Raw genomic sequence first — 12,344 nt, forward strand, 5'->3', positions numbered from 1 at the left:
ACTCTCTCTCTCTCTGATTGTGTGACAATTTTGCGACATTTGCACTTTGCACTTAGTAAATCATACCTCCCAACTTTTGCTGAGAGAAAAGAGGGACAAGCCACGCCCCTAACTGCACACTCAGCCACACCCCTGATCACCCCCTCAGTCACACCCCTATCCACTCCCTCAGCCACACCCCTAACCACTCCCTCAGCCATGCCCCTAATCACGCCTGTACATGCGGAATGGAATACCTATTTAAGGGGGCATTCACTCCATCTGACTCCAGTCGGTTCATTCAAATGAATAATATATATGCTCTGGGTTCGGATGGGATACTGGATCGCCCTGTTTTGACATGACCCAGCCGGATCCGGTGACCGTTTGGAGAAAACGTGGTGTGAATTTACCTTAACAGCAATAATGTTATCAGTCTGAATTTAGGAGGACCTCCCATACACAGGTGACTGACAACAATACAGTTACATACAGTTACATCCTGTGACACAGGTGACGTCTTTACTGATCGGAGTCGTTCACTTTCCTTTTTCTGCTCCATCCAGCTGAGGCAGTCATGATAATTTCTTAGACTGACCACTCATTTCTGCAGAACCTGTAGGAAAACAAAACATTTTAGGCTCTGCATATTTCCAAGCCCTATAGTGCCCCAAACTGTAATAAGTGCCCACCCCCCTTTAGCTAGCTCTGTAAGTGGCAGTCCCCCTGCAGGATCGTCCCCCCCCCCTGTAAGTAGCAGTCCCCTGAAGATAGTTGCCCCCCTCTGTAGATAGCAGCCCCCCTGTAGATAGTTGCCCCCCCAGTAAATAGTTGCCCCACCCCCATAGGTAACAGTCTCCCTGTAGATAGTTACCCCACCCCCCTGTAATTAGATACCCCACGTGTAGGTAGCAGACCCCCTGTAAATAGTTGCCTCCCCCTGTAGATAGATACCCCACCTGTAGGTAGCAGACCCCCTGTAAATAGTTGCCCCCCCCCCCGTAGATAGATGCTCCACCTGTAGGTAGCAGACCCCCTAAAAATAGATGCCCCCCCCCCCCTGTAGGTTGAAAAACCCTTCTAGATAGATGCCTCCCCTGTAGATAGCAGATCCCCCATAGGTAGCAGACCCCATGTAGGTAGATGCCCCCCCTTGTAGGTTGCAGAACCCCGGTAGATAGGTGCCCTCCTGTAGGTAGCAGACCCCCTGTAGAAAGATGCCCCCCTCCCCTATTGATAGCCGTCGTCCTGTAGAAAGATGCCCCCCCACCCCTTGTTGGCAGCAGACCCTTTGTAGATAGATGCCCCCCTTTCCTGGAGGTAGCAGACCCCCTTAAGATAGTTGTCCCCCTGGCAGCAATACATTTCCTGTGCTCCATTGCTCGTCCGGTCCTTGAACTACTTCTATTGGGCATAGCCCAGTCCGTCCCCCAACCAGAGAAGCAGTGGAGCACAGCAGATGGTGCAAGGTTTTTTCCTACACAGACGGTGGTGCATTTTGTTGCCCCCCCCTATAATCCCCCATGACTTCACTGCCCACGTCACTGGCAAGGGACCTAAGGACACCATTGCGCTGCATGTGGGCGTCTCTGTGCAGTGACACCAGGAGGTAGGGTTCAAAAATCTGAATTTCCAGCTGGGATTTGGATTTTTAACCCTGCCTCTTGGCATCATTGGCTAAGGATGCCCTACCTAATCGCCAGAGCACATGGCATCAAAGCTTAACCAGCTTCTAAGCTACTTTCCTGCTGCTGAAATGCTGTGTCAGCACCGCCTGGGTGATGGATGAACGCACGCTGACGACTTCCTAGTTTAACCGCCACAATTAATGCTCTGATGCCATTAATGCCTTCCCGCCACAGTACATATGCTTAGGTCCCAGCTGCTGACATGTCAATGCAACTGGATGTATGCATACGTCTTAGCGATTTCTGCACAGTGAACGCCAAATAAAACAATTTTTTAAAAAAGCCAGAAATTTTCCAATTTTTTGGGGGAGTCTTTCGCAAGAAATGCTGCATGTATCAACAAAGAATCTCAGAATCACTTTGCTCAGTAAAAGCATTTCCAAGTTATTATCACTTGAAGAGACACAGGTCAGATAAAAAAAATTGGGCTTGGTCATTTAGGTAAAAAAATAGTGTTGTCCTTAAGGGGTAAGGAATCATATGTTGAGGGTCATTGAGGGCAGGCTGATCTTGCTCTGATGTTCACATCTAGAGTCGGGTGAATTAACAGTAAATTTGATTTGTCACAAACTTCTCGGCTCGGCAGTTGATGCCTTTTCCTGCATAAATTAGTTCAGCTTTCAGGTGCTCCGGTGGGCTGGAAAAGGTGGATACATTCCTAGGAAAGAGTCTCCTAGGAATGTATCCACCTTTTCCAGCCCACCGGAGCACCTGAAAGCTGAACTAATTTATGCAGGATAAGTCATCAACTGCCGAGCCGATAAGTTTGTGACGAATCGAATTTACTGTAAGTTCGCTCATCTCTAAACACATCCTAAAATGGTTATCAGCATTGGAGGAACGGTCAGCCTGTATACAGGACATTATAACCCATATACTAGTACACTGACTACTGTAATGGTTTCCAAACCAATGGGTCTCCAGCTGTTGCAAAACAACAAATCCCAGGATGCCCAGACAGCCTTTGGTTCTGTCTGGGTATGCTGGGAGTTGTAGTTTTAAAAAGGCTGAAGGCACATTAGTTGGGAAATACTGGCTTATAGTATTATCCATAAAGATGCAGAGACAAGTTTCTAAGCAGAAGCAGCAGCAGTAGTCTAAGTAAACACAGAAGTGACAGGATTTGTGTCCCGGGACAGCACACAGCCAGACAAAACAAACATGGCCATATAAACTTCCCTCATCCCTGGAGATCACATGGCTCAGAATGACACAGTGCATACAATCTGCTTACCATTGACATTGTTTTCCTTCGAGTGGCCATGACAGAGAGTGGGGTGCAGAGAGCAGTAGTGACAGAAGCAGCAACCCAGAGCCCTGGTCTGCAGGAGCTCCCACGCGGAAGACCATAGGAGGCGCTGTGCAGAGGTAAACAGCTCCCGTGTCCTGAGTGCTCCATACTGGGGAGACCAGAGGAGCTGTGATGTAGCTACATCATAATCCTCCGCAATTAAAAACATTAGGGGGCCATTCCTGGACGGCGGGACATGACCCCAAAAACAGGAATGTCCCACCAGATCCGGGACAGTTGGGAGGTATGAGTAAATCAGTGACCACTGCACAAAGTTTTCTTATTGAGGAAAAATCATGGAAACGTCTCTAAAGAAATTGTCGCACAAAAAGTCACACCGACCCATTGTGAGACATTTTGGGCGACAAACATAGAGAAAAAAAGCAGTTTTAAAAGCTTTCTAAATGTCGTGATAAATCCCCCCAATGTATACACTCCATAGAATCTTAAAGGAGATCTCCCGAGAAAATGTACTTATCCCCTATCCACCAGACCTAGCGCTCAGTTAGGAGAGCGTGCTGCAGCCAACATGTGGTCCATTCATCCCTACCGGAGCACCGAAAAGACCTGAGTTCAGCTCTGGCTGGAGAGGAGAGATGTGAGACGACAGAAATGTGTGTGTGGGGGGGTCTGGTCTAAAGTGTTTAGGGGAGGCCATATGATCTTATGATCCCAGTTTAACCCCTTGAGGATGCAGGAATTTTTGCACTTTCATTTTCCCTCCTCACCTCATCATAACGCTTTCAGTTCCCACCTGCAGACCCATATGAGGGCTTGTTTTTTGCACCACCACTCATTCTACCACAAAGCTTATGGCAAACCCCCCAAAGCGTATGGCAAACTTTTGAGGGCATTCTACACAGTGCACTTTTTGGTAAAAATGCCACATTATCCCTGATTAACCATTGTAAACCTGACCGGTTTTGTTGGCGCAGTGAGCCAGAATTGGCTGTGTCAGTATTTATGGTGCAATGTGACAAAAGACACATACAAATCCGGAAAGGAACGTGGCCTTTTTGAAAAGGGGACTTGGCAGAAGCGTGTTCTCACAGCCCCACCTATTTACTATTGAATTCACAGACAGTCCTGGGAATAAATGGTTGGAAATTTCCACCATGAAAAAGCTGGTCAGAAAACTTTCCCATCTTGTGGATCTGAATCCCCAAAGTAAATAGAGCGGAATCCAATGATTCGGAAACATTTCCCACTAGTAAAAACCCAAATCTCTCTCTTCTGTACAATTACAATGATACCCAATTTATATAGGTAAATTTACTACTGCTTTAATGGCAGTTAGGAACGACTATAGACAGGACCTCACCACTAATGACACACAGCGGCGATCCCGGTGCTGCTAGTCACTAACCCTTTAGACGCCATGATCAATGCCGATCACTGTGGCTATATTCAATACAAAAGTGCCGTGGGAACCACCCATACAGCAGTGTCCGTTTTTGCATGGAATAACATATAAGATGTAACATATAACATTTCTTTCTCATTTATATAATGTAAAAACCTACCCATACATTCTGCCGAAAACAGACATACTGTTAATGGGAGCAGCGGACCACATGATTCTATGGCCTAACGGAGTGACCCCATTTGGGAACTATGCACTATTTTCAGTGGATACAAAAGCGCAGGCTCCATTTTCGGCGGGATGCCAATTGATAAGCCTAAGTCAAAATCAATAAATCATTTCAGAACACCATTTTGTATGATTCCTCCTCTCCTCTGTGAGTTTTTGCACAAAAAAATCGCAGTTGAGACTTTTTTGCGCAACTTTTTAAAAAGTGCTCTGCAAAGGCAGTGTTTGTAAGCCAGGTTTACGATTTTTTGGAGGGGTTTGCAACTTTTTTACATGTCTACTTGTGACAGTCGCACTTTATAAATTCGCAACCATTGCAAAGTAAAAAACTGAGAGTTGCGTAGGTAAGGCGGTTTGCTACATGCAGCATTTTGTGTGCTCGGAGAAAACATAAAAGAGATCTAAATGCAATGATTACGGTAATGGACGCAGCTCATTTTCACCTTAAGGAGCCATTTTTTGCAATTCTGACCACTGTCACGTAATAACTCTAAGATGCTTTTACCGAATATTCTGATTCTGAGATTGTTTTTTTGTGACACATTCTACTTTATTTTAGTGGTAAATTTTCATCATTACTTGCATCCTTTCTCGGTAAAAAATCCCAAAATTTCATGAAAATTTTGAAATTTTTGCATTTTTCGAACTTTGAAACTCTCTAACGGAAATTGATATTCCAAATAAATTTTATATTGATTCACAAATACAATTGGGGAGGGGGTATTTATCAAAGGACTTATGTGATTTTTTTTTCACGTAACTTTGGCGCAATACTTTGGCGCAGTGTCTTTTTTGCACCAAAGTTTGGCGCATCTTCTCCACTGTCATTTTTACAACTTTCTCAAAATCACACGGTCCTGTGTGTGATTTTAACTTTAGTCAATAATTCATCATTTGGCGCAAATCCCGTTTTTGTGGCGCAAATCCCCGCCAAGAAATTTTGCACATGGAAAACACACTCAGCAATGTCAGAAAATGTAAAGGCGTCAAAATTCATAAAACATTTTTTTTTTTAGTGAAAGCAGCGACGCCTCCAGGGCTGCTCAATACTATCCTGCGACATAGTTGTCTCTGAGGAACCTTCACCCTCCGTTGAGCCAGCATTGGACATGGCCGCACAGGTTCAGGAAAGGTAAGCACTAAATCAGTGGTCTCCAACCTGTGGACCTCCAGATGTTGCAAAACTACAACTCCCAGCATGCCCGGACAGCCAACGCCTGTCCAGGCATGCTGGGAATTGTAGTTTTGCAACATCTGGAGGTCCGCAGGTTGAAGACCACTGCACTAAAGTAACAAAAAAAAAAAAAAAAACTACCCAAGTTGAACATAAAATCCATTTCACATGGTGGCTATAAACCCCACAAAAGAAAATAACTCACGTCGCTTGCAGATATACTGCAGGAGGGACTCCGAAATGGCTGCTCTACAGGGTAAAATACGCGTCCTCTGTGGCGGTAAGTTCTGTGTAAAAGGCGCTGTGAACAGCTGATTTCAACATTTCAGCCAAAATTACTAACAACTTGCACCAAATGATAAATTTGGTGCATGTCCACGAAAACCAAAGTGAAAAAAAAAAGGGTAAAAAGAAACTATCAACAGGCAAAATTGATAAATACCCCCCAATATGTCTACTTTATGTTGGCATCATAAAATGGACATATTTTTACTTTTTGAAAACATTAGAGGGCTTCAAAGTATAGCATCAATTTTCTAAATTTTCATGAAAAAAATATGAAGGGACAGATGTTACAGAACTACAACTCCCAGCATGCCTGGGCAGTCTAGGCATGCTGAGAGTTGTAGCTTTGCAACATCTGGAGGGCTAACATTTGGGCACCACTGTAATAGTGGTCTCCAAACTTTGACCCTCCAGATGTTGCAAAACTACAACTCCCAGCATGCCCAGACAGCCTTTGGCTGTCTGGGTATGCTGGGAGTTGCAGTTTGGCAACCACTAGGAAAGCAGCAGTAAAGATCGTCTCCTGCCGTCTCCTCCCTACCTGCGCCGCTGATCTCCGCTGATGCCACCGATGATCGCCGGTCCCCACCGCATCTTCTTCACAGGTACCGGCCTCCATCTTCTCCCCCCCCCCACTCTGCCCGACATCCAGTGGTGGTACTCATTGCTGACTAATGGCAGGGGATAGAAGGGGGCGGCACCACTGCAACCTCGCTCCTATCCCTCAGGATGATTGCGGCTGTCACTGACAGCTCTGATCATCCCTATCTTTCGGGCGATTGGGTCACAAGAGACCCGATCATCCCGAAATAGCAGAAAATCGCATGTCTGAATTGATATGCGATTTCTTGCGATCACATGTCTGAATTGACATGCGATTTCCTGCGATCGCCGACATGGGGGGGGGGGGGGGGGGGGGGGTCTCAGGACCCCTCGGCAATGTGCCGGGATGCCTGCTGAATGATTTCAGCAGGCATCCCGGTCTGGTCCGGGGACTGGAATTCCCACAGGCATATCCATACGCCCTGCGTCCTGAACAGGTTAAAATCTTAATCCTTCAAGTACTTTTCAGCCGCTGTACAATCCAGAGGAAGTTGTTTCATTCTTTCCAGTCTGACCACAGTGCTTTCTGCTGACACCTCTGTCCGTGTCAGGAACTGTCCAGAGCAGGAGAGGTTTGCTTTGAGATTTGTTCCTACTCTGGACAGTTCCTGACATGGACAGATGTGTCAGCAGAGAGCACTGTGGTCAGACTGGAAATAACTACTCAACTTCCTCTGGAGCATACAGCAGCTGATACGTACTGGAAGGATTAAGATTTTTATATAGAGGTAATTTACAAATCAGTTTTAACATTCTTGCACCAGTTGATTAGATTTTTTTCCCCATCAGAGTACCTGTTTAACCCTGGATCAGACTATTGTTATATTTTGATGCTCACTCTACAGGTTGAACCTTGATCGTGTTTGATGTTTTAGTATATATGAATATTAAAACTATTGTGACTTGCTAGAAAAACCCTAAACATGATGCAATTTGCATTAAAACCACTAGGTTGCCACACAAAGGAACATACAATATAACTTGCATGTCTTCCAACAGAGTACGGCAAAATCGTGGTTTTTCTAAGCTAGGCATCTTAAGACACACATTATGGGATATATATAGAGTCACGAGGAAAGGTAAGAAAAGACACATCTGTGTTAAATAGGACTATTGTATGCATACAGTAAGATTTCATATTTTTGATTTATGTTTTATAATTTACTTTTTATTTATTTTTTTATCAATGAGGATAGGACACATAGTGAAGATAGACCTACCACCTGGGGGTTACCACTTCAATACTCCTCTTTTACTATTTTTTCACTGTGCCTTTCAGTATTAGATTGTGTACTTGGTGAAGACTTCAGCTCTTAGACAAAACAGGTTGTATGGTAACTCATAAATTTACTCTGAAGATAAATCTGTGGTCTGCAAGATAAAATTTTGGGGTAGATTTATCATTGTGCTACATCACTTATTTAGCTACACACATTTTTAAAAACTAACCTACCAGACTCAAGTTATGTGTATATACGCAAAAGTTACAAGCAGTGTGATACATTTGGCACAAGTACACATGCGTGAGATTTATGCTTTTGTGAAGCTGTAAGGAAGTTTTATAGGTGAAAAGATTGCTAGTATTGGTTTGCGACATTTTGAACCCTCTGCCACAAAATTTGCTATATTTGGAGCAAAGTGGCACATGATAAATTCACAACTATTGCAGAATGAAAGGGCAAAATCATTCAAGGAAGCAAGTTTGGCAAAAATCACTTCAGGACAAAAAGTGTTACAAAAGTTACAAAACCGTGAATATGCCAAATGTGCACCATTTTTCCACACCAAAAGACATGTAAAACACTTTTGTGTAAAACATGTAAAATTCTCTCTTTTCCCCAAATGATCTTGCCTGACTTTGTTTCCTAAGGGCTGAATATTTAGGGCAAATATAACAGGGGATAATTCTGCCTTGTCTCTCTATTGAATATAAAATGTTGTTATCTCCCTATTGATTCTAACTTTTGTCTGTTTTTTTTTAATTACTAATAGATGGATCCACTTAAAGAGATATTATCATCCCCCTAATTGGCTTCCCAGCCTCTTCCAGTCTGTTTGCAGCCACCAAAAGTGGTTAGGGAATAGCCTAAGCAGTCAAGTTTCCCAATTTGCAAAACTCCCATTGAACTTAATAGAAGTTGTGCAAATGGTGCATTTCCACGGGATACACTGTTCATGTAACACTGTTCATGTAACACTCTGATTTAATCAGTGTAGCTAGAAGAGCTGCGCCATTTGCACAATTCCTATTAACGTCAATCGCGCAACTCTACAAATTGTGTAACTCCACTGTGTAACAAATTGTGTAACTCCAGCAGCAGAAAACAGGCCAGAAGGGCTGGGAAACGATTTGGGGAAATGGGAAAACCCTTTTATTAAACCTCTCCCTCCAGATCTTAGCACCCCTAACATATAGACCAAACCTGAAAGGCATTTTTTAAGCCTGACCCTACTGATGAAAAGCAAACAATAGTATTTCAGTAAACACACAAGTCATGTGCAGTTATGCTTGTCTATTTTATTCATTTTAAAGATTCGAGAAAGCAAATCAGTGACAGTTCTGTTGAGGTATGATATAATATTTCACGAAGAAGAAAAAAAAATCATCTGGGTATTAGAAGATAGACTCTTTGCTTTACTTCCTTTTCTTTGTCAAGGAAATTACCGAAGAGCCTGAAATACATAAAATGTTTTAAATATTAGTAAACATTGTATTGTAGACACATGTAGACATATGTATACATATGATTTATTTTGAAGATTGTATACAAAGCCATATTAGCATAGAAACGGTTTTACATTTTGTTAGGCATAGTTGTAGGCAATTCTAATATGTCCTAGATTTTACGGCATAATAGAGTCTTCAATGGTACTCCCGTGGAAACTTTTTTTTTTTATTATCAACCGGTGCCAGAAAGTTAAACAGATTTGTAAATCACTTCTATTAAAAAATCTTAAACCTTCCAGTACTTTTTAGGGGCTGTATACTAAAGAGGAATACAAAAAAAAAAAAGAAATGCATTTCCTCTGATGTCATGACCACAGTGCTCTCTGCTGACCTCTGCTGTCCATTTTAGGAACTGTCCAGAACAGGAGAAAATCCCCATAGCAAACATATGCTACTCTGGACAGTTCCTAAAATGGACAGCAGAGGTCAGCAGAGAGCACTTTGGTCATGACATCAGAGGAAATGCATTTCTTTCTTGGATTTCTCTTTAGTATACAGCCCCTAAAAAGTACTGGAAAGATTAAGATTTTTTAAAAGAAGTGATTTACAAATCTGTTTAACTTTCTGGCACTAGTTGATTTAAAAAATAAAAAAATAAAAAAATAAAAAAGGTTTCCACTGGAGTACCCCTTTAAAGTTCAAAACTTTGAAGTTATCAGATATGTCTGCACTCCTTACGGGAAATGATCAGGGCCCCTTAGTTGCTATTGCACATTTCTCATCGTTCTCAAAAGTTTACCATACATATGTGTATGCTACTGGAAATGGAAATATGCTTCTTTAAAAGATGTTTAGTGATTACCCATGCCATACTTCTTATCAACCAACGGGGTTCATGCATTGAACAAGGTACACAAATAAAATACAGATCTTCTCAAGAAAAAGCTGCAATGCTGAGTCTGTGTGAAACAATACATATACAACAATGCTAGGATCTCATGGGGCCGAATGTTTAGTGTAGTGTTAATTACAACCAAATTAAAGTACTGTAAGGATTAAGATTTTAAAATTTAAATAATTTACAAATCTGCATAACTTTCTCGCACCAGTTGATTTAAAAAAAAATAGTTTCCCACCGGAGTACCCCTTTAAAATGTGTAATATTGATTGATTATACATTAGACATTTGTACAGCTGTGTGAAAAGAAGGGTTAATCATTCTTGAATAGTGCAGCATAGTTCAGCCTTGCCATAGGAATATTTAGAGGTACCTATGACTGCCTCTTACAGGAAAAGGAAATGAATGGTGTCTGTGTTGAGGGGATATGTCATTCCTTGGGCAATGCTTTTTCTTTCCTCCTTTGTAGGTGATCAATCAGACATCATATGCACCTGTTAATAGCACATGCATTTAGACCTCAAATGTGAAGCGTGCCTCTTTAACTAACTTAGAATTAAAGGTGCACTGCTCAAAAAAATTAAGAGAACACTAAGATGACACATCCTAGATCTGAATGAATGAACTAATCGCATGAAATACTTTCGTCTTTACATAGTTAAATGAGCTGATTGACTTGGAGCTACATTGTGTTGTTTAAGTGTTACCATTATTATTATTTTTTTGAGCAGTGTATATTCCAGTTAGGTATGTGAAAGTTTTTTTTATGTATGGTTCAAAATATTAGTTATTTGATTTTATATGAAGTAGAATGAGGAAGACAAAGAGAATATACTTCAAAAATTAAAATAATTTGTAGACATATTTCAAGCATCTAAAAGTATTAATAAAGATACAACGATTTTACCTGTAATTAGGAGGACTGATGAATTAACCTGTGAGGCCACCACCAACATTGCTAGCAAGTTGACCTCCAAATGAACCACCAACATTACCAACAAGTTCCCCACCAACTGAACCACTACCTGGACTGCCACCAGGAATGTTGCTAACAAGTCCACCCCCACCTGAACCACCATTTAAAAGTCCACCACTACCTGAGCCACCTGAACCCCCACTAACAAGTCCACCACTATCTAAACCACCACCAACAAGGTTGCTAACAGGTCCACCAAGGTTACTAACAAGACCACCACCACCTGAACCACCACCAAGTAAACCATTTATGAGTCCACCACCATCTGAACCACCACCAAGTAAACCATTTATGAGTCCACCACCATCTGAACCGCCACCAAGTAAACCACTCAAGAGTCCACCACCACTTGAACCACCACCAAGTAAACCACTCAAGAGTCCACCACCACTTGAACCGCCACCAAGTAAACCACTCAAGAGTCCACCACCATCTGAACCACCACCAATGAGGCTTCCAACAAGTCCATTACCTCCACCACCTGAACTGCTGCCCAGAACACCACCAAGAAGTCCACCACTTGAACCGCCACCAGTTAAACTATTTACAACATTACCAACAAGACCAGTAGCTAAATTGGTGACAGAAAACACTAATCTACCAGCTTGGTCAACAATGCTAAAAACTACATTAAGGACTGAGCCAAGAGTATTTGTAACTGCATTCACAAGAGAACCGAGTAAGCCAGTCTGTAAAAAAAAGACAAAGAAACATATATAAATTAAATTTATTTGTAACTAACTTGCAAGTTAAGCTTTTTTTTTCTTCTAAAAATATATTGTGACTTTAAACAGTAGAAAATAAAAGAGGAGTATTGTTACAGGGGTATTCCAGGATAGTGTGGCTATGCTGCAGTAGGTAGGGGGCTATCCACCCACCTGCTGCAGCATAGCCACACACCCTTTGCTCAAAGGCTGAAGTAAAAAAAAAAATTATAATAATCCAGGAAGACCCCTTTAAGAAGACAATCTGTAAAGTGTATTTATCACTGTTATCAATAAGGTCGGTCAACAGTTATTTGAAATATGTACTCCCCTCCATACACTGAGGATAGGTCTTCCTTAACCCCTTAAGGACTCAGGGTTTTTCCGTTTTTGCACTTTCGTTTTTTCCTCCTTACCTTTTAAAAATCATAACCCTTTCAATTTTCCACCTAAAAATCCATATTATGGACATTTACGCACGTGGCGA

General features: G+C 42.0%; 1 protein-coding gene across 1 annotated transcript; it reads left to right on the top strand.

Annotated features, from left to right (window-relative positions):
- The first annotated feature begins 397 nt into the window (after nucleotides 1-397).
- Nucleotides 398-11,873, top strand: LOC130367474 (uncharacterized). Its single transcript, XM_056569896.1, has 2 exons — nucleotides 398-445; nucleotides 11,095-11,873. Exon 2 carries the CDS (start codon nucleotides 11,220-11,222, stop codon nucleotides 11,871-11,873), a length of 654 nt encoding a protein of 217 aa, XP_056425871.1. The 5' UTR covers nucleotides 398-445; nucleotides 11,095-11,219.
- The last annotated feature ends 471 nt before the right edge of the window (nucleotides 11,874-12,344 follow it).

This window comes from Hyla sarda, chromosome 4, assembly GCF_029499605.1.
Source record: "Hyla sarda isolate aHylSar1 chromosome 4, aHylSar1.hap1, whole genome shotgun sequence".
Classification (NCBI taxonomy): domain Eukaryota; kingdom Metazoa; phylum Chordata; class Amphibia; order Anura; family Hylidae; genus Hyla; species Hyla sarda.

What these genes read in the sequence shown, in the direction of transcription:
- LOC130367474 (XM_056569896.1), top strand. Translation starts at nt 11,220, where the DNA reads ATGTTGCTAACAAGTCCACCCCCACCTGAACCACCATTTAAAAGTCCA.